Source organism: Aspergillus niger, assembly GCF_000002855.4.
Source record: "Aspergillus niger supercontig An01".
Classification (NCBI taxonomy): domain Eukaryota; kingdom Fungi; phylum Ascomycota; class Eurotiomycetes; order Eurotiales; family Aspergillaceae; genus Aspergillus; species Aspergillus niger.
Window position 1 is genome coordinate 1,972,334 of NT_166518.1, and position 21,088 is coordinate 1,993,421.

At 52.8% G+C, this 21,088-nt stretch overlaps 10 protein-coding genes across 10 annotated transcripts; 5 read left to right on the plus strand and 5 right to left on the minus strand.

Annotated features, from left to right (window-relative positions):
- Positions 1-6: 6 nt before the first annotated feature.
- An01g08390 (mitochondrial 54S ribosomal protein bL31m) lies at positions 7-507 on the plus strand (the record flags this gene model as incomplete). Its single annotated transcript, XM_001389224.1, has 1 exon — positions 7-507. One exon carries the CDS (start codon positions 7-9, stop codon positions 505-507), a length of 501 nt encoding a protein of 166 aa, XP_001389261.1.
- A 472-nt stretch (positions 508-979) lies between these two features.
- An01g08400 (uncharacterized protein) lies at positions 980-2,980 on the minus strand (the record flags this gene model as incomplete). The annotated part of the gene is made up of 6 exons (XM_001389225.3): positions 980-1,126; positions 1,189-1,791; positions 1,840-2,220; positions 2,271-2,749; positions 2,826-2,885; positions 2,947-2,980. The coding sequence occupies 6 exons, from the start codon at positions 2,978-2,980 to the stop codon at positions 980-982; spliced, it is 1,704 nt and encodes a 567-aa protein (XP_001389262.1).
- A 584-nt stretch (positions 2,981-3,564) lies between these two features.
- An01g08410 (uncharacterized protein) lies at positions 3,565-4,424 on the minus strand (the record flags this gene model as incomplete). The annotated part of the gene is made up of 3 exons (XM_001389226.3): positions 3,565-3,682; positions 3,744-4,219; positions 4,290-4,424. 3 exons carry the CDS (start codon positions 4,422-4,424, stop codon positions 3,565-3,567), a joined length of 729 nt encoding a protein of 242 aa, XP_001389263.1.
- Positions 4,425-5,394: 970 nt separating this feature from the next.
- Positions 5,395-7,326, plus strand: An01g08420 (uncharacterized protein; the record flags this gene model as incomplete). The annotated part of the gene is made up of 5 exons (XM_001389227.3): positions 5,395-5,520; positions 5,583-5,865; positions 5,922-6,052; positions 6,122-6,775; positions 6,832-7,326. The coding sequence occupies 5 exons, from the start codon at positions 5,395-5,397 to the stop codon at positions 7,324-7,326; spliced, it is 1,689 nt and encodes a 562-aa protein (XP_001389264.1).
- A 903-nt stretch (positions 7,327-8,229) lies between these two features.
- On the plus strand, positions 8,230-10,185 carry An01g08430 (uncharacterized protein; the record flags this gene model as incomplete). The annotated part of the gene is made up of 3 exons (XM_001389228.3): positions 8,230-8,977; positions 9,055-9,692; positions 9,769-10,185. The coding sequence occupies 3 exons, from the start codon at positions 8,230-8,232 to the stop codon at positions 10,183-10,185; spliced, it is 1,803 nt and encodes a 600-aa protein (XP_001389265.1).
- Positions 10,186-10,685: 500 nt separating this feature from the next.
- An01g08440 (uncharacterized protein) lies at positions 10,686-11,564 on the minus strand (the record flags this gene model as incomplete). Its single annotated transcript, XM_001389229.3, has 4 exons — positions 10,686-10,808; positions 10,866-11,315; positions 11,413-11,454; positions 11,511-11,564. The coding sequence occupies 4 exons, from the start codon at positions 11,562-11,564 to the stop codon at positions 10,686-10,688; spliced, it is 669 nt and encodes a 222-aa protein (XP_001389266.1).
- An 874-nt stretch (positions 11,565-12,438) lies between these two features.
- An01g08450 (uncharacterized protein) lies at positions 12,439-14,025 on the plus strand (the record flags this gene model as incomplete). Its single annotated transcript, XM_059749962.1, has 2 exons — positions 12,439-12,612; positions 12,691-14,025. The coding sequence occupies 2 exons, from the start codon at positions 12,439-12,441 to the stop codon at positions 14,023-14,025; spliced, it is 1,509 nt and encodes a 502-aa protein (XP_059603268.1).
- A 209-nt stretch (positions 14,026-14,234) lies between these two features.
- An01g08460 (uncharacterized protein) lies at positions 14,235-16,110 on the minus strand (the record flags this gene model as incomplete). The annotated part of the gene is made up of 3 exons (XM_059749966.1): positions 14,235-14,255; positions 14,323-15,710; positions 15,771-16,110. The coding sequence occupies 3 exons, from the start codon at positions 16,108-16,110 to the stop codon at positions 14,235-14,237; spliced, it is 1,749 nt and encodes a 582-aa protein (XP_059603269.1).
- A 250-nt stretch (positions 16,111-16,360) lies between these two features.
- On the plus strand, positions 16,361-16,889 carry An01g08465 (uncharacterized protein; the record flags this gene model as incomplete). The annotated part of the gene is made up of 4 exons (XM_059749970.1): positions 16,361-16,373; positions 16,481-16,540; positions 16,613-16,723; positions 16,834-16,889. The coding sequence occupies 4 exons, from the start codon at positions 16,361-16,363 to the stop codon at positions 16,887-16,889; spliced, it is 240 nt and encodes a 79-aa protein (XP_059603270.1).
- A 1,066-nt stretch (positions 16,890-17,955) lies between these two features.
- On the minus strand, positions 17,956-20,609 carry An01g08470 (uncharacterized protein; the record flags this gene model as incomplete). Its single annotated transcript, XM_059749978.1, has 3 exons — positions 17,956-20,013; positions 20,119-20,349; positions 20,574-20,609. The coding sequence occupies 3 exons, from the start codon at positions 20,607-20,609 to the stop codon at positions 17,956-17,958; spliced, it is 2,325 nt and encodes a 774-aa protein (XP_059603271.1).
- Between the last annotated feature and the right edge of the window lie 479 nt (positions 20,610-21,088).

Consider the following 21,088-nt stretch of genomic DNA (forward strand, 5'->3'; position numbering starts at 1 on the left):
AAAACCATGTCCCTCAGCACTCCCCTCCGCCGCACCGCGGCCACCACCTCCCGTGTCCAGACCTCCACCACCTTCATCTGCTCGCAATGCCGACATGCTACTCTCCTTCGTCGTCCTAGACGCCCTTACCAATTCACCCAGCTGATTACCCTGACCGACGGCAGCACCTTCACCCACCGTACCTCTTCTCCTCTTCCCGTTTACCGCTCGACTCGTGACACGCGCAACACTCTGCTCTGGAACCCGACTTCAAGCAAGCTCAAGAGCGTCGAGGATGATGAGGCTGGTCGATTGGCGGCTTTCAGAGCTAAGTTCGGTCGCAGCTGGGATGTGAACACGCCTCTGGAGGACTCTTCGAAGACGACGGACAAGTCGGCACAAAGTAAGGAGGCAGCTGCTGCGGAGGCCGCTGCCGCTGCTGAAGAAGAGGACGACAACCTGCTGGATTTGATCAGTTCGTTTGGTCAGGAGGAGCAGGAGGCTTCTCAGAAGAAGAAGAAGGATTGATTGGTGGGATTGGATCGTGCTAGGGTGTATGTATGATGGGTAGTGAGGGCGATTTATGGACTATTTCCCGTTTTTATTTTCGATGTTGTTGTTATACGATACAGATCTTGTTCGGCTTTATGTACAGTACATCATACCATTTGAATGGAGTTTCAGCATCGGTGGTTCAAGACTTCTCTTTGTCTGAGTGTAGCCATTGCGGTGTCTATAAGTTGTTGTGGATAAACGAGGTTGAAGCGATTACTATACTACATTGGAGGAGCCATTGATATCAGGGCGCTGCTATAGTGATCCATCCCATTGAATACGTATGAACGACTCGCCCTAAGAAAATGAACAAACGTGCGCCGCTCCTCTCAGTAAGCAGGCAAAGTGATAATTAACGTTGGGTAATACCGCAAAGCGGAGGGTGGAGGGGACATCAACAAGTCGTCGCTTTTCTTTTGTACAGTCAGACTGGTAAAAGAACCGCCTATGCCTCCTCTGCTGGAGTAGCTTCGGCGGTGTCCTCGACCGCAGGGGGTGCAGAAGCATCGCTCACTCCCGCGGTGCCGTAGAGAGGGTTTCCTTCTTCACCCGCATCCAGCTGCAAGAGGAATGTTTCCCAAAGCTCAATCAACTGCGAGATCTCTATTAGCAAACATTTGTGACGATTGGAATACCTGGCATGTAGCTGCTCACCTCCTTTTGCGCTTCCACTGCACTCTCCAAGAAGGTCTCAACGCCAGATTTGAAGTCCTCCACCTTCTCCTTCTCGAATCGTTGGAGCTCATTTCGCATAAGTCGACCCATATCCTCGAAGAGGAGTCGTGCCTGATGAACCTTCCTCTCGGCATCGGCCACATCGGCATTGACTTGGGTCAGACGATCCTGCTGCGTCTTACCCTGTCTGAGAAGCTTCTCTTGGGTATGTTTGCGCTTCTGCATTTCCGCTTCCGCCGCGTGCCAGCTGTGGAAAGCCTTCTGGCGCTGAGAGAAGGCCGTCTTCACACTTCCAATCAAACGAAGATACTCGTCGATTGTGATTCCCAGGGTGAGAACATCCTGTTGAGCTTGGCGTTCGTATAGCTCCCTTATCCGTAGTTGTAGGTCGGAAAGACCGTCCAGAGGGGTAGAAAGTGCAGGAGACAGCTCGACAGCTGCCAATGCATGGAGGGAAGCCGAAAAGTCGCCAGCAGCCTCGGCCAGCCCCTTGCGCTGCGCCACCACTGTGTCAACCGACTTCATCAATGCCTTGAGTTGATTCTCTAGGGCGTCCAGGTAGATCTTGCGGTCATGAAACCACTGGAGTTGTCAGCACTGCTACCCGCTTGCACTTGTAGACAAACTTACATCATCATGCTCGACGAACTTTCCACCGCCACCGACGCTAATGCCAAAGGAACTGAACATGCCCTTGTTCTGGCCAAGGTCCGGTTCCCTGTTTTCCTTGTTCTTCACGTCCATGGTAAAGGTTTCGCTCTCGAGGAAGATTTTAAGATCGCCGTCATGCTGGAGAATAGGGTGCGCCGCAATCTTGTTCAGCATCCGCTCAAGGGCAGCCCTCCTAGACTCGACGAAGTTCGTATCGAAACGGCCCACCGCTTGCTTCTCTGGAGGAGGGGGGACAACAACACCGGGGTTATTGTTGTGCATCGAATTATAGAGCCAAAGGAAATCACGGTATCTGCGGCTGACAGTAAACTCCGGTTGTCGGTAGGCTTTGGAGGTCGTCTATATATAGCATGAGCGGAGTCCTACGGCATCCCACCGAAATGACATACCTTGGTTCTCACTTGGTACACAATATGACTGCTGGTGAGATCTCCGACCTTGTGCGGATCGCCGACAGTGATATCGAAGGTCGGGTTCGCAGCTTTCTCCACGCTAATACTGGGTTCGGATTGCCGTTTCGCCCCTTCTGCGTCACTCGGGGGTTGTACCGGCGGAGGCCCTCGGAACCCTGCACCATCCTCTTCCAGATTCACGGAATCCGCCAAGCCAGTTCCTGTGGACGCTTGGGAGGCAGATGATGTGGGACGAACATTGCGCCCTGAGAAGACCTCCTTCTGCGGCGGGGCAGGTGCCTGCTCAAGTGGACTAGTTTCCGCCTTGTCTCCGAGCGGACCAAGAGGATCAAACGAGTCATCCACCGCCTCTAGCTTCGTCGCTTGCGCATTGATCCTTCGGGTGCCTCGTGGGCCTCGTCGTACAGGGGAACGGGGGGCACTGGGGCTAGCTTGTTGTGTCGATTGATCGGGAGCTGAGGAGTGTCGTCATCGGGTTAGAAAGCTCGGATAAGAGGTACAGGGATGCAAGATGCTCATTTAGGAACATACACGTTTCTTCTACTTCGGATCGGGATGCTTGATGGGTGGTGGTCGATTGTGAAGGCACGTCTGCATACCTGCGTTAGACGAAGCACGATGCGATTGTATCCGTGACTGCCTGGTTGCTTACCGCCCCACGGGGAGTCGCCAGCGTCGAGATCCATGACAGACGTTGGTATCAAACTGGGATAGGTTGGAAATCAAGAGGTATCAATTAAGGATAGAAATTAGCAGGAGAAATTGAAAGACAGCGTGAGGGGTTGGGGAGTGGCCGCAGTCGGGGGAGTTGGAGGGAGCGACCAGGTTGCCGTAGTCCGATGATCCGCGCCGTTGTCCAACTACGGATTAGGGTTCCCCCGCCAAGCTCGATGGAGGACCTTCAGGCTGACCTCCATTCGAACTTGCAACTCTTCCCATTGTTTAACTAAAAAGACGTCCTTCCTGCCTATACAAACACATCTGAGATTCTGTTCAATGCTTACAGTCCGGTGACTTGAGCACTTGGCGAAGAACACACTGGCCTGGTGGATGAATACCAATCCCAAGCCAGTACATTCCCCAAGATATATACTAGGCACTCAAATTCCCCGTCCCCATTTCTTACAAAAAAGTACTAGACTATAGTATTTCACGTGAATCAGTTGTTTATTTCATATGTATCGTCATCATAGCCGTGCGGCCCAAGACAGAAGACCTCCAACTGCCGGACTCCAAAGAATTGAGCGTTTCAGCGAACAATTCCTTCAAACTACGTTTCTTTCACCCACGGAAGGCCAAGCTTGTGCATCTCAACAGCAAGCTGGAACAGGTAGTCTAGACTCTCGCACTGAGTCTTGGCTTTGACGACGTCGTCTCCCCACACATAACTATACACACACATGAGCCCGCCGTCACTCGAAAGTTAAGGGTTAAAAAAATGAAACTTACATTCCGTGTCTCCGCACAAGGACAGCATAGGTGTCAGGGTACTCCTCCATCGCCTTCTCCAAGCTTCCCGTGAGATCTTCCTCAAACGCGGTGTTATCAATAATCGGGATACGAAGAGTATCGTAGAAACCCATCATGCCCTTGCCCTTTCCACGGGGAATACCCTTAATCTGTTCAATGTTGCTAATTTCGAAGTAGGCGTTCGGGCCCTTCTCGCGCTCAACCAGGAGGGTCACCAGGACCGCCCACTGAGAATGAGTGTGGATGCAGCAGCCAGCCCCGCGCTCAAAAGCGGCAAGGAACAGTGGCGTGCATGCCGAGGGCTTCAGGTCGAGCGGCTTGCGAATATATTTGCGATCGGACGGAGGATACTTGGGCGTAGGGAATTCCAAGACAAAGATGTTGTCGGATTTCATCATCTCCTTCTGCACGCCAGAAGGAGCAATGAATATATGATTATCGCGACGAATGGAAGTCTAATGCAGAAATAAATAGTGATCGATTAGCGATTACTCATGATCGTCCTGGAGGTGCAACAGTGCTTACCCCGCCACCAGTACCGGTGACCCAGCCCCAATTGTAGAACCGGCGACAGAGATCAGGGATCAAGTTGGCGGGATGCTCGGGGTCAGACGACTGGACCAAATGGTCATTGTTCTCTTTTTGGATTTCCTGGGCCATGGCGATGGATATTGCGCGTGGTTGGAAGATCGATTAGATAGGCACAGACAGCTCGGGGCGATCGGCTTTAGGGTGATTGTCACGTATTCTCAAGCACTAATCCTGCAGTAGATCTTCCCTAAATCTGAAGATAGGAGAAATAGATCTATATATTGAAAATACAGCGACAGTGCCTTGGACGTCGTACAGGTGAGGCAAGAGGAGGTTTGACAAAAAAAAATAAAAAACTGTCAGGCGGCGGGGAGGGGAAAGCAGAAGCAAATCACCTCACTAACGCCTTTGGGTGGATTAAGGTAGCGGGGGGAGTGTGTTCGCGCCATCGCCGACCATTGGTGGACAAGCAACGGAAGAGGAAGTAATCTATCTAAACAGCGTGAATCTGTGTAAATCACAATCCCCAGGGAAAGGAATGACCGGATCTTTTATGTGGTCATTTGCAATGGGCCACAAGGTCCTTACTTGAGTTACTCATGCCTACTGCAGAGATTATGAGCTGCTGAGAAAGAGATTACATATGTTCACTGGAATTCAATTCCATGAACTGCAATTCTTCTAGACTTTGGGTCTACTGACTAAATTAAATACATCCCGAGGAACGGACAAATACCAGCAGCCGATTTGCACCCGCAGAACATTGGAGAAGCGCGACTAGCCAGATCGGGCAGGCGGGACCTTTCCACAAGGAGCAGCGGCAGCGGAAGAGGCCACCTTGAACTTCCCAGCTTCATGCATCGCCTTGCGTCTTCTTATATAACCACTGCTCCAACGGTTCCCTTCTTCCTCTTCTCCCTCTCCCTTTACCTTCCCCGTGCAGCTACTTGACTGTTGAGCTTGCCTTCCTCTCCCTCTTTGATCCACCCTTACCCTCTCCGGAGGTTCAATTGCTGGTGCGCTCTGTTCGCCTTTGTTTGTTTTCCTTCCCTTCCTCTCTCGGACGTTCTGGTTTTAAGAGCGCCGGTCGCTATCCACCATGCGTTTCAACGCTGCTTTGACTTCTGCCCTGGTCTCCTCGGCTTCCATCATGGGCTATGCCCATGCTGAGGAGACCGAGAAGAAGCCCGAGACCACCTCCTTGGCCGAGAAGCCTACCTTCACCGTGAGTAATTCTGCAGAATGATATGAGGTGCTGCCCGCGCCCTGCTAACTGCGTGCTTCCAGCCCACCTCCATCGAGGCTCCTTTCTTGGAGCAGTTCACCGATGACTGGGACTCCCGGTGGACTCCCTCTCACGCTAAGAAGGAGGACTCCAAGTCCGAGGAAGACTGGGCCTATGTTGGTGAATGGTCCGTCGAGGAGCCCACTGTCCTCAAGGGTATGGAGGGTGACAAGGGTCTCGTCGTCAAGAACGTCGCTGCCCACCACGCCATCTCGGCTAAGTTTCCCAAGAAGATCGACAACAAGGACAAGACTCTGGTCGTCCAGTATGAGGTGAAGCCGCAGAGTAAGTGTGACAATTGCTGCGCATGCTGGGTGCTGGGACACTAACGATAGTCACAGACTCCCTTGTCTGCGGTGGTGCCTACCTGAAGCTCCTCCAGGACAACAAGCAGCTCCACCTCGACGAGTTCTCGAACGCGTCTCCCTACGTGATCATGTTCGGTCCCGACAAGTGTGGTGCCACCAACAAGGTAAGATCTTGCTAAACGCTGCTTAGTGCAGGTGACTGCAACAGGGACTAACAGCTCTATCTTTTTTAGGTTCACTTCATCTTCCGTCACAAGAACCCCAAGACCGGCGAGTACGAGGAGAAGCACCTTAAGGCACCTCCCGCCGCCCGTACCTCCAAGGTTACCTCCGTTTACACCCTGGTCGTCAACCCCGATCAGACCTTCCAGATCCTGATTGATGGCGAGTCCGTCAAGGAAGGTTCCCTCCTTGAGGACTTCAACCCCCCTGTCAACCCCGAGAAGGAGATCGACGACCCCAAGGACAAGAAGCCCGCCGACTGGGTTGATGAGGCCAAGATCCCCGACCCTGAGGCTACGAAGCCCGAGGACTGGGACGAGGAGGCTCCCTTCGAGATTGTCGACGAGGAGGCTACCATTCCCGAGGACTGGCTCGAGGACGAGCCCACTAGCATCCCTGACCCTGAGGCCGAGAAGCCCGAGGACTGGGATGATGAGGAGGATGGCGACTGGGTTCCTCCCACTGTTCCCAACCCCAAGTGCCAGGATGCCTCCGGATGTGGTCCTTGGTCTCCCCCTATGAAGAAGAACCCTGACTACAAGGGCAAGTGGTCTGCTCCCTTGATTGACAACCCGGCCTACAAGGGACCCTGGGCCCCCCGCAAGATTGCCAACCCCGCCTACTTCGAGGACAAGACTCCCTCCAACTTTGAGCCCATGGGCGCTGTAAGTGTACCTCTTAATTCTAATGCTAAGGCTTTGGATGACTAATGATGATGCAGATTGGTTTCGAGATTTGGACCATGCAGAACGACATCCTGTTCGACAACATCTACGTTGGTCACTCCGCCGAGGATGCCGAGAAGCTGCGCCAGGAGACCTTCGATGTCAAGCACCCCATTGAGCTGGCTGAGGAGGAGGCCAACAAGCCCAAGCCTGAAGAGAAGGCCGCCGAACCCAGCGTTAGCTTCAAGGAAGACCCCGTGGGCCACATCAAGGAGAAGGTCGACAACTTTGTCCGCCTCTCCAAGCAGGACCCCATCAACGCCGTGAAGCAGGTTCCTGACGTTGCCGGTGGTCTTGCCGCTGTTCTCGTCACAATGATCCTTGTCATCGTCGGAGCCGTTGGTGCCAGCACCCCGGCCCCTGCCCCCGCCAAGAAGGGCAAGGAGGCTGCTGGTGCTACCAAGGAGAAGACTGGTGCGGCCTCCAGCTCCTCCGCAGACACTGGCAAGGGTGGTGCTACCAAGCGCACTACCCGCTCTTCTGCCGAGTAAAGTGGTGCAGCTATCGGTGGAACAGCACGCAGGGAAGAAAGGGGGAGAGTTTAAAAGGCGAAAAGGTCAAACAAACAAACAAACCAGGGATATCCTAACTACATTGTGTTTTTATTTTATACCTCTGTTGCAGCGTTCAATCAATGTTTCATTCTGATTCCATGGTGAGAAGGCCAGCTGGGTATCAGCTGCCGCCTATACAAGGAAGAGGACAAGCAGACCTCAATTGGGGGGTTTCTTTGGGAGGTTAATGCAAGTGAGATGTGTAAAAGTAGCCAAGCTGCAGAATTCTACTGTTGGTTTCTCTAGTTCACGGAATGATCTGATAGTTTTGTGACTTTCCAAGCGGTGTCACATTTTTGTGACCGATCGTCTGGGGGTGCGGAGTCCGAGGTTCCTGTACACCGTCATCGGAGAAGGGCCGACACCAGCCTGTTATTCGCACAGGAGTGGCCATCTCCGCAAAGAGTTGAATGTAACCCTCAGTTCCCATCAAGAGCATATTTAGCTACTATACAGGGACTACCTATGGATAGATCGTAGTAGATGCTCTCTCCAGGTCAGCGAGCTAAACACTAAGTATGCTTCGAGATTACCCCATACAATGACTGGATTGGGCAGGCAGTTCCGGGTGACCATGTGATTGGTTGGAGACGCCGAGCGTTATCAGAACCTCGGCGGAAAGCGCATCAATACGGGGAAAGTACCAGACCCAGTATGAACCTGGTACCTGAACGGCCTCCACGTATTTATCTACTTTGCCTCCCTTCCTGCTGTCCACACCTCCTCCCCCTTGAATTATTTCCCTTGCTCTTCCTTGTGATTCGGGCTTTCTTCTCAAATCATTGTCCTCCTGACCCCGAACATCCATCTCTCACGTTTCTTATCTTCCATCTTTCAATCATGGCCGCCCGTCGGTCTATTGTCCGTTCCATCCCCGCTCTCCGCGCCGCCTCTCCCCGCACGGCCGTGGCCACCTCCAGATCTGTAGCTGCAGCTTCGGCCTCGAGGCGCCTTTCTACTGTTATAATGCCCTCTTCCTCTTCGACAACTTCTTCTGCAACATCTAAGCTCTCCTCATCGTCACCTGCCACCATGTCAGCAACACGTCGACTCCACGCTACTGCCCAGCAGTTCACCCCCGCAACTACCTCCGCGGCTACTACCGCCACCGAGTACCCGACGGACCATAGCCCCATCGCCAACCCCATCGACACCGCCAATTTCCTGGACAACCAATTTGTTGCTTCTAAGGCTACTACCTGGATCGATCTGCACGATCCTGCTACCAACAACCTCGTTACTCGGGTGCCGCAAAGCACCGATGAGGAACTCCGTGCCGCCGTCGAGTCGGCCGAGAAGGCCTTCCCAGCCTGGCGCGCAACCAGCGTTATTGCCAAGCAGCAGATCATGTTCAAGTTCGTGAGCTTGATTCGTGCCAACTGGGACCGACTTGCTGCATCCATCACTCTCGAGCAGGGCAAGACCTTTGCCGATGCCAAGGGCGATGTTCTCCGCGGTCTTCAGGTTGCCGAAACAGCATGTGGTATTACCACCCAGCTAACGGGCGAGGTGCTCGAAGTGGCCAAGGATATGGAGACCAGGAGCTACAGAGAGCCCTTGGGTGTGGTTGCTGCCATTTGTCCTTTCAGTAAGTGATCCTGCATCCGTCCTGCAAGCTAGGTGACATTGTCCGACGCTAACCGCACCCCCTCGCCTTCTCGGCAGACTTCCCCGCAATGATTCCCCTGTGGTGCATCCCCATCGCTACCGTGACGGGCAACTGTCTCATCCTCAAGCCATCTGAGCGGGACCCCGGAGCTGCAATGATCCTGGCCGAGCTGGCCCGGGAAGCAGGCTTCCCCCCCGGTGTCATCAACATTGTCCACGGCTCCGCCAAGACAGTCGATTTCATCCTCGACGAACCCGCCATCAAGGCCATCAGCTTCGTCGGCAGCAACCGCGCCGGAGAGTACATCTACACCCGCGGCTCTGCCAACGGCAAGCGTGTCCAGGCCAACCTGGGCGCCAAGAACCATGCCGCCGTAGTCCCAGACTGCAACAAGAACCAGACCCTGAACGCCCTCGTCGGAGCGGCCTTCGGTGCTGCCGGCCAACGCTGCATGGCCCTCAGTACGGTCGTCATGGTCGGCGAGACTCAGGACTGGCTCCCCGAGATGGCCGAACGGGCCAAGGCCCTGAACGTCAACGGAGGCTTCGAAGAAGGCGCTGACCTCGGCCCCGTCATCAGCCCCGAAAGCAAGAAGCGCATCGAAGACCTGATCGCCAGCGCCGAAGAAGAGGGTGCGACCATCCTCCTCGACGGCAGAGGCTACAAGCCAGAGAAGTACCCCAACGGCAACTTTGTAAGCTTCCACCCAAACCCCTTTCCCCGTCTCCTATCCAGCTACATCTTTTATCTAACCAGCACCAAAACCACAGGTTGGCCCCACCATCATCACCAACGTAACCCCCGAAATGAAATGCTACAAGGAAGAAATCTTCGGCCCCGTCCTCGTCTGCTTGTCCGTGCCCACACTAGACGACGCCATTGAGCTCATCAACAAGAACGAGTACGGAAACGGAGCTGCCATCTTCACTCGCTCCGGTTCCACGGCCTCTCGCTTCCAGAAGGACATCGAGGCCGGCCAGGTCGGTGTTAACGTGCCCATTCCTGTGCCGTTGCCCATGTTCTCTTTCACCGGTAACAAGAAGAGTATTGCCGGCGGTGGCGCTAATACTTTCTATGGTAAGCCCGGGTTGCAATTTTACACGCAGCAGAAGACGGTGACTAGTTTGTGGAGGAGTGAGGATGCTGTTAGCACTAAGGCTCATACGGTTATGCCGACTCATTCGTGAGAGATTGTTTTCCAAGTTGCATCAGATATGATTGTTTCTTATTATGAAATACCATTTAGTTCGTGTTTTCGGGGTTTCTGATTGTATGGGATTGTTTTAACTCAATTGCATACCTCAAATTGTCTCTGCTTTTGTCCGCTTATACGCTTCTCGCGCGGATGTCATTGGTATCTCCTAATCTGATATCATCGTACCTCGGTCTGGACAAGTGGACATGTGATACAGTACGGCCTTCTACATTACGTGACTACCATACATATGTGGAAGTTTTACGAAGAGTCTTAGGTATTGAAACCTAGTTTTCTAGGGAACATAATGATATTTCAATTTGCGGGCATCCCTAGTCGAAACTAGTGCGGACAGCATTTCTGCAGTCACATCTTGCAATGGAGCCCTGCCTCTAGGGTTTTAGTGTTAGGGCAGTAACTACCCTGTCTGCCATGCATCCTCTCCATGATGTATGCCAGCTTGCGAACAAGAGCGTCTCACGTAGGATGCCCTTACTCAGCCCGCGGCTTGACGAAGCTGTAGACTAGCCGGGCCAGCTTGTAGGTTTTGCCCTTGACGACAGCAACACGGCGAGTGTAATAGCGCTTGCCGTCAATGATTTCGAAACCCCAAACCTGTTTATTCTGCGTCAAAAATTGTCAAAAGGCGGGTAATATGAAGTAACCACGAACCTGTTCAGCAGTCCAGCCGCTATCTAGGTTCTCCACAAAGCTGGAATACCAGAGCCCCTCTCCCTCGCCAAATTCTTCACCAGTTTCATCGACGACAAAGCCCTCAGACGGACTTCCGTCGGCTAGAACTTCTCCTCTAAGGAATTTGTAGACCTGGGGTTCGTCGATCTTGGTCTCGAATTCTGTATAAGGGCGCACCTTTCCGTCCTCGCCCTTAGAGCCCCGGAAGAACCGCGACTGACCTTTGAGGTGACCAAAGATGTGGTCATCGTGCTCTCGTACCTTATTGTCACTAATACGCCTCTCGGTCGTACCCTTGATGCCACCGGTGACAGTCTGGTCGATATCGATGTGCCATACAGACGGCTCTGCGGCATCGGGATACTCATGGATGGAGAGGGTTACTGTTGCGACGCTAAGAGCTTTACGCATGAGCCAACTCATTCCTTGCTATGACACCCACGGCAGTATGTTAGCAAGACAGTTGCCGCCTTGAGTCGTATACATGGTTGACTTGTAGAGCCCACAAATGGGCTGTGGAACTTACCAACTCGAGAATGGGCTCTGAGGGGTTGGAGAGGGTTTTGTCCTGGAATGAATAGGGTCAGTAGAGATCTTACGAAATAAAGGAACGGGCATCAGTACCATTGTCCACTCTCCATTGAGGTTCTTAAGGTTGCTGTCTGCGGGGGCAGCCATGGCGATGGTACAATGAGGGGTGAGATTGATAAGATACGAGACTGGAAAGTAGGCGGTTATATGTAAGAATGCGTGATGGGGATGATGACCAGGACAACAATTGGTCTGGTCGCAAGATGATTAATGAGAAATCGGCGATGGTCGTACAAGAATGAGTTGGGGGAGTGGAAGGAGAAATGGACGTGGAGCAGCGCCGACAATCTGACTACTTATATGCTGCAGGAGTTACTAGATGGGGCTTCATGTGATGGGCTCCTTCCATTTCTATCGCGGGATTGTGACTTCCGCCGAGGCATCTGACACGTGCCACCGCCTATTTGATGTTGATTTGGCGACTGGCATTCTGGAGTAGTACTACTAGTAGCAGGAGGTGCGCAATAGTTCACCGTGATGGTAGACGTTGCTCCCATTTGGCTGAGATGGTGTCATGGATCGACGACTCGGTTGCGGACTATTTATTTCTAAAGTGTAAATAATGGTCCGGAGTATTTGCTGACCGACGAGCACATCCTAGTACTATTACTCCACGTAGTAACTTCCTTGTAGAATAATGTCATACCTATAGTAGTTATATATATATATATATATATATATATATAGATTATACTATTCAAGCCAATTCAGCAACTATGTCCTTGTTCCATGACAGGCAAACACACCGCTTCATTCATGGTCAGGTACCCGTCTTTTTGATAGTTTGGTTCTCTCCCACATTATATCTGCCTCAGGCCACCAATGATGATGCCCCTTTCACGTGCCCGCCCGCGGAGGAGCCCCAAACCCATCAATCAATCAATCATGCTTCTGTAAATATACCCAGCCTGTCCTTGTCTCCAGTCGGCCATTATCTTGCTATTAGAAAAAGCAATTGGCCATGTCTTTCAATAGGAAGTATGCTGGTCTTCCCGACCTGGTACGTTACATCTACCATACCTCCCTCCTGCCCCATCTCAATCAACCGACTACTAACATCGTTTGTTTGGGCCAGGATCTCGCTCCGGATATCTACGAGACCCCCGATCTGACCGACGAAGCATCTACCGTTCCGGTTAGCTACCCCGCCTCACGCCTGCGTCTGCCTTTTCCAATGCTTCTAGCTGCTCATCCTTGACACTACACTCTATAGACTACAACTATCCGCACCGCATCCAACGTAGACGATGACGCCGGCTCCAACTCCGACATCGACCGGCAGGGGATCAATGCAGACGAGGCACGCGCCCACTTCTTAGGAGCCACGGTCGACGCGCGCGATGTCAACTTCTCCGACAGTATCGCGATGAAGCGGAAGGCATACAAGAACAAGAACCGTCGCCGGCGCAGAAATGAGAACGGTTCAGAAGAGCCCGAAGACATCAGCGACAGCGAAGAGGAAAGCCTAGAGAGGAAGCTCGCCCGCCTTCGCAGGGAAGTGGAGGAACTGAAAGACGAGATGGCCGCTCGACAGACCGAAACCGAACCGGAAGCCGCAGAAGGGAAGGAGCCCACGGACGACGGCGTCCTCGAATTGAGCCGCGCCCTGGACAACCTCTATACCTCCCGCAGCGACAACACGGGGCCACACTCCGCAGCTGCAATCCTAGCACAAAAGATTGCAACCAAATCCACATCCGAAACCGCTGCACTCAGCACCCAGAACGCAGGCGCCACACAACAACCCGAACCCACAGCTCCGTCATCCTCGGGTGTCCTTGCCCACGCCGCAGCATTCGACGGCCGCCTCGCCCTCATCGAAGCCGCCATGGGCATCTCCAGCTCCTCCAACCCCTTCGTCAGCGACGGCATCTCCGAACCTGCCCTCCAGCCCGTCCTCCCAGCCGTCGACCACCTCACATCCCGCCTCACCACCCTCATGAACATCCTTGTCGGCCCGAACCCCGTCTCCGCCGTGCCAACAATGGGCTCCGCACCCCCCTCCACAACAGTCACCACCCCGCATCTCGAGACCCTCTCCACTCGAGTCCGCAAACTCACCGCAGACACAGAAGCCCTGGCGTCCGCGCGGAAACGTGCCGTGGACGCCGCCAAGGCAGCTCAGAACGCGCGCATCGCATCCGCCGCTATCGAGCCCTCAGACATGTCCGTCTCGTCGTCCTCCGCTACGGAAGTCGACCCGGCTGCTACCCAGCGCGATGAGCAAGCTACCAAGATCCAGGCCCTCTACGCTACTCTCCCCACCATTCAGTCCCTCCATCCCATCCTTCCCAGCGTGCTGGAGCGGCTTCGCTCCCTTCGCGCTATCCATGCGGGTGCTGCACAGGCTTCGGAGTCACTTGATACGCTGGAGAAGAGACAGGCGGATATGGCAAGGGAGATTGAGCAGTGGCGCGAGGGTCTGCAGGTAGTCGAGGAGAAGATGAGCCAGGGCGAAGCAGCGATGAAGAGTAATATCGAGCTTGTCGAACCTTGGGTTCGGGATCTGCAGGCGCGGCTGGGTCGGTTGGAGGGGCAGGGCGCATGATTTGGAAGATTGTGGATTAGTATGCACATATAACTACTAAATTTCTTGTAACTGTAGCTGGTTGATAGTAGTACTGAGTACCCATATATCATTTGTCAAGCGGAATACCATCAGCAATTGCTATAGCAGTTGAAATTCAATAGTATAGATACATGGTTTTTGTTACCTTACGTCACTGTAGATGCTACTATCATCTATAAAAGTATATGTCACAACAATGACCATAAAACCTAAGAAATAGTAGTAGTACTACTAAGGGTATATATACAAAACCTAATCTACCAACTCAACTCATACCTCCACCCCCCTCTTCAAAATCCTAATCTTCGGCTCCATCCTCACCTCAACCCACCACCCTCTCGTAACCACATCCCTCACAAATTCCCTCCCCTTCTCAAAGAGCCTCACCCCCTCGTCTCCAAACACATACGCTACCACTTTCTCCTCCACAGCCCCGACAGCCTCATCACCAGGCCGGACGATCCTCAGCCCTGCGAACCCATCAACTGTGTCTACGACTTCCCAGGATCCGAGGACCTTCTCCGTCTCTTCACCTGGTTCGACCAGGACATAGTCGAACTGTGACCAGAACGTCGGTGATGACTTGGTGGTTTCATCTTCGGTCTTGTCGTAGTGCCAGGAGGGTTTGATTGACTCTGAAAGAGGAGAGGAGGAGGATGGGTGTTGGAGAAAGCGAGTGACGCCTGTTTGGCAGGCAAGGTTGCCTAGGTAGACGGAGATGGAGTCGGGGGATGAGGAAGCGCTGGTGTTCTCGGCGTAGGCGTGGAGGGTATTCAAGGCGTGAGCACCGGGGTAGTTTGCCGACGAGGCGGGGAGGAGAACGAAGGTGGAGAGGAGGAAGGAGGCGAAGGTGGATGCGAGCATAGCTAGGGAGAGGAGACGGTAGAGGAGGGATTTAGTCCGATGGGTCCAAATGTATGATGCGCCGAGAGAGGCGGCGGCAGTGAGTGCGGGGATGGTGTAAATGATGAAGCGCCATTCCTTGTGGGGTTGGGCGCTGTAGATGGCGAGGAAGAACAGGGAAGGGATGAGGGTGTTGGCTGCGAGGTCGCGGGTGGAGGGCTGGAAGAGGGCGAATGGGATTCCCACGGCGTAGGTTAGAGGGTTGAGGAGGAGACGGGGAACGGCGTTGGTGAAGTAGAAGTGCCAGGGATGGGTGCCCCAGGCGGAGGCTTGGCCGGAGATGACGTTAAATTTGAAGGCTGCGAGTTCAGGCCAGAGGGGGTATTGTTGCCAGAAGAAGGAGTCCACGAGGACGGCGGAGGTGAGGCCGACGAGCAGGCCAAGAATGCCGGCGGGGATAATCTCGCGCTGAATGCTGATGCGACGGGTCGCGAAGAGGAAGACGGTGTTGGTTGCGAGAAAGATGGCCAGTTCAGAGCGGAAGATGATGCCGGCAACGGTCATGAGGTAGAGGGAGAGACGGGCCCGTTTTTTGTACACTGCGGGACTCACGGGCTCTGGAAGGGTATATCGCAGGGCCAAGGTGGTGAGGCCAAAGGCGAACATGTTGGACAGGGTCCGTGATGCGTAGTAGAAGATATGGAATTGGCTGGTTTGGAAGAGTAGGTACCAGATTGCGGTGGTCTTGCCGGCAGTGCGGCGCAAACCAGAAGCAAATGCAAGCAATGAGGCAGCATTAAAGAGGCCCAGAATGGCGCGTGCTGAAGTAGATCGCCATCGTCAGAGGCGCTGCTCAAGCCATGCTAGAAAGAAGCACATACCGAGGAATTGTCTGTCAATGTTGGCCTTCAACCAGATGAATGGCTGCGACAGGCCGGACAGCATCACGGCGCCAACGAACGTCCTAGGGACGGCGCCAGGGAAGGTAAAGTGATCGTATTCTGTGCGCAGTATCTCGGAGACATTGCGAGTCGGGATCCCGGAGGACAGTATATCATGAATAGCCTGAATGTGGAACGACTCCTCTACCTTGGTATAGGGCGCTGCGGCGAGATGGAGGAGAACGAGGGCCGGGATTGCGGCGAGGAGCAACAGGAAGACTAGAGAGTAGATCAAAATACCGTGCAATATTGAGAATGATGAATGACTACTTACCGACATCTCTCCCCATGATGACACCCTAAGCACCTTCTTTTTATGTCTAGAATACTTCTAACAAGAAGACAAGAAAGAAGAGTATATCCAAAAGGACAACAACATCCCAGCGGGTAAAATTACGTATGCCGCGATACTGCCGCCGCGGCTTCTCCGCCTCTCCTCCGCCATCTCCATCCAGTATCTCCGTTTCACCACCACCGTTCAAGAACCATTTCAATCTACATTCCTCCTTCCCCTCCCCCAACCAGCCAAGATGTTCTTCTTCGGTCTTGGGAAGCTCGTCTACGGTGCGCATATCCCACGTCTCCCCTCCCCCTCCCACGACTCAGCTCACAGGAGACAACAAGTAACTAACTCAATCGCATAATCACAGTCATCATCCTCCTCATCAACTCCCTCGCTGTCCTCTCCGAAGACCGCTTTCTAGCCAGAAGTACGCCATTCCCCCATCTGCCACGAGGAAAGCAATAATGAATAAATGATTAACTCATGAAATTGAAAACAGTCGGATGGGGCCGCACACAAAATGACCCTGCTTTCGGCGCAACCTACGATACTACCAGCGTCAAAGCGAAGACTATTAATCTGATTGCGAGTGTAAGGACTGTTATGCGAAGTACGTCATTCCTCTTCTCAAATTGTGATTACGCTTGCGAAATGGTGGAATGAAAGGAAAGAAAGAAAGAAAGGGAAACACAAGCTAACCGACCGCGGGGAATTGTTTAGTACCGCTTATTGTGATCAATACGATAATTATCGTGTACGAGCTTATTCTGGGTTAAACTGGGATGAAGCTGAGCCGGGGATAATATGAAGGAATGGGAGTTGTGTTATAAATGCATACATGATTACTACTGCTGCTGGGATTCTTGCTCCGGTCTGGGGGGCGCTGGCGGGCTAGAGAGGGTGTGTTTGTATTCCAACTTTTTCTTCTTTCTCTTGTTCTGTTCATTGTACGATTGAAAACGGATTGAATGTGTTGGACAGAATAGGGATCGACGCTTGCTTTCCTGCTGTAGTCATATGGGGATGTGCGAGTGCTTAGCTCCTAGTGCTAAGGATGAGACGCATGTATGTCTGCCCCGTACCTCAAGTCTGAGGTAGCTACTAGCCGGTGTGATAATAAGCCCTTCTGCTTCAATGTTGATAGTTTGATTACTATCTAATGCGTGTACTTGCATCGGTCTATATACCACGCAATGTTGATACATATGGTCTATCCCACGGACCCGAAGGATGAAATGCTCAACATGACCAGACAGGATATGACAAGTCCAGATCCCGACTTCACTCTCTTCCTACACGAAGAACTGCGTCCCCCTCTTTCGCTCCTGGCATCGGCGGAGGATGTTTGTTTCATTCCTGAAAACCCGTCACGAACCCCATTTCTCCATAACCCATTTTTGAATGGTAGTAAAATCGACAACCTGAGATAACTTGTAAAATCCAAAATCCGAAAAAACATCAGTCGCCGAACGCCTCACTTGCCCAGCTGTGTGACCCAGGCACGGGTATCACATGATCGAATAGCAGTCGAGAAGATATATAGCAATAACAAGTGAAGTAATGGTTGGCTAAAACGACATGCAGAAGCAAAGTTCGAAGACATCACAATGCAGGCAAGAGCCAAATGGTGGGTGAAGAAAATAAGACAGGGACCGGACCCATTTCAAACCTTGCATCCACTGGCAACATGCCCGCACCCTGAGCAATATCGCCAAATGAAGGAGCCGGTAGTGAAGAGAAATGTGATGATACATCAAGAAAGTATGTACGGAAAGTCCACGTATGTTATGTGCAAAAACGAACAATAGATGCATGCTTGGTGCAACCGGCGAAAAGCGGGCCTTAAGAAAGGATGCTGAACGATTTCTTCCGGATGCTGAAACTGCGCCATTTCCCATGCCCTGCCCGATCGCCCTTGGGACTCTTAAGAGCGTCTGGCTCGTCGTCTTGACCTAAGGGCTTATGAACGACGTGTGATTCCTTTGGCGGGGAAGCCTTCCGCGGTGAGAGCTGCTGGACGGGCTCCAATGGCACTGGATTCGGCGTTAAAGGTTCGGCACTAGGAACCGACGGCAGACCAGATGACGAAGCACGGCTTTCTTTGTCTTTGCCTAAGCGCTGACTGAAGCTCTTGCTGCCTCGTTTCAACCGGCTAAGACCGTTGCTGGACCTCTTCGGATCGCCGTCCTTTCCGTTCTCCGTAGGATTGCGTCGATCCTCATCTGCTTTCGACGCTTTGCTGGCCTCCAGGGCAGCCTTTAGTTCGGCTTCCTCGCGTCGCTGATTTTCCTTAACCCTCGCTTCTTGTTCTTTCCGACGCTGCTTCTCCATCTCCTTTTCAGCCGCTTTGCGCTCTTTTTCTTCTTTGGCCCGCTCCTTCTTGGATTGGATGTCACTCTTCTTTGGGCTCAAAGGCCGGTTGGCAGTTTCAGGTATTGGCGGGACTGGGGGTGGAGTTGCTACCGCGGGACTTGACGGCTCAATGTCCGGACCAGGATACTCGGTATGTGTGGGTAGCTGAGGTGCGGTGGGGGCTCGTCGGAGGCCCGTGTGTCGTTGAGGCTCGTCTTGCACGGGGATCTGCGAGGCACTATGAACATGAGCCAATCCCGCGGGTTGGGGGAAGCCGTTCGGTTTCACAGCAGCTTCGTTCGCATCAGCCGCACTGGCATTCATGTTCTCCATTTCTTGCTCCTTCAAGACAGCCTCTAACGTGGTCTCCTGGTAGAATAGGACGTAGGCACATGCTAAGCCGGGCTTATCACCAAAGAAGTTGCGCACGTAATTCTTGTCAACAGGCTCCACCATTTCGTCATCAAAGAGCAGCCATCCACGATCCTGCGTCTTGATAATAGACACATAATGCCCATGGTAAGGACCGCCCCCAATGTGAACCACCACAGCGTATAACTCGTATAGGCGATCAGGATCCTCCGCATCGTCTGTTGTATTAAAGAGGCGAAGATGGTAAGGGTACACAACCCGATGAAAGAGCTTTTGCAGTCGCTGAAGATCCTCGGTATATTTAAATCGCTTGAGGTGCAGTGCCAAAATTCGCGGGAGGCGCTTGATTTTCATGCGTTTCTCAGCCTCCTGGAGCCCACCGCAGTTATCGCAGTGAAACTTGTTTCGCTCGCAGAGCATCTCTTCTGCTGAGAATTTCCTTAGGCACGAAGTGACTGATGAATGCTGCTCCAGATCTACCGACAAATCCAGAAAAATCTCGTCACGCTGGGAAACATTCTCACACGTCAAGCACTGTGTCTCTGATGTCAAGGTTCCCTCGAACAGCTCGTGCACCCATCGAGTTGTGTTGGGAGTTTTAGAGCCCGAACTGATCGACTGCCTGGAGGAATCGGTGGTGTCTGCTGGCGGCAAGCTCGGTATAGGTTGCTTCATGGCTTCTGCTTCTACATTGGCAACTACTTCGTTAAGCACAAGGTTCAGAAATTCGTGAGCATCTTGATGCATGGCCGACCGGAACATCTCATTCTCACGGCGAAGAACGTCCAGGAAATGCTGCGGTCGTACGATACCTATCCTGGACTGGCTCGCAACGACAGATTCGAAGATATCTTTGAGAGATGTGAAGAGCGACTCTGACATCCCATAACTGCCGGCATTATTCTTCGTTTCTAACAACGGCAGCGACTGCAGAGCGATTTTCTTTTTGTACTCCGAGGAGTCCTTGTCTTCGGGTTTCGGTGGCTGAGCGGGAGGTGCGCCGGGTCGCTGAGCGTTGGCGAGTCTCTGTTTCTCCGCTTGTGCCTCAGCTTCCTGATTCGCGGCGAAGTTCTGGTAGCGAAGGTTTTTCGCCAACGCAGCTTCTAGGCTTTCTATCGGCGTTCGTGTCGGATAGTTGAGTACGGCTTCGCGAAAGGGAACTGAATAGTAGAGACACTGCAAGATTGAGTTACAGTAACTGCGCAAAGGGCGATTAGTGACATGACTCTGGGTGGGTGTTTCTCCCCTCTACTGAATGATTGGTACCGATGGTCCACTCACCAAGTATTTCCGTACTGAATAAGAGAAGCCACTGTTAGCAATCCCGATAAACCGGGGTATGGGTTGCAAAATGGGCCAACTCACGTTCTCCATGCCGAAAAACTTGTCACTACCGTCTTGTCGAACCGAATCCGAACCCATTTCCTGCAGCATCTTCTCCAGCGGGGTAATCGGAAGCGCCAGGGGTTCTTTCTTCGCGGGAGTCGCCCCGACCGAAGGAGTGGAAGATCCCTGAAAAGGATGCAGTCAGCATTGTGGTAGTTGTGGCAAATGGTGATGAAGACGCGACAGGTTGGCTCTCTAGCGATGTTGAGGGCGTGCCGCATGTCCTTTGAGGTTTCCCTCAAGGATTGTCGACATATCCTGGCGAGTTTATATGCCCCAAGGACGTTGAAGGCCACAGCATACTTCAAGGCAAAAGAAGCGCGGCCAAGCCAGCAAATCGAAGGACTTACCACATCTCTTCGGAAACTCCTCAGAAAAGACCCCATGTTTATCGCAAAGTCTCAAAGACCTTAGTATTCAACTTCATCTGGTAGCTTTCGCGAATAAAGTAGCCGACACCGGAACCGAAGGGGAGTGGATGTGAAGCGTTAAGACGGCGCGCAGGCGAGGCAGCCGGTATGCGACGGCAAGTACAGTAAGCGAAGTCGAGTAGAGATAGGAGGGTTTGTGAGAGCAACGGTCGGCTATATGATGGGGGGTTTGAGACGACCGAATGACAGCGACAAAGGATAAAAAGAAGAGCGTCTAGATTCTCGGCATAGGGTTTCCAAAATCCGCGGATCCGACGAGCGTTTGAGGAAGGGCTTGAGGGAGTGGGTGTGGTTGAGTGAGCCAGGAATGGGGCGGAACGTGAACGGGCGGCGGAAATCGAAGGTGGAGAACGCTGCGGTCGGAGGGAATAAGGCACAGACGAATTGAAAGCAACAGGGGTCAAAGAGATGTGTAAGAAGACGAGCAGGCAGAA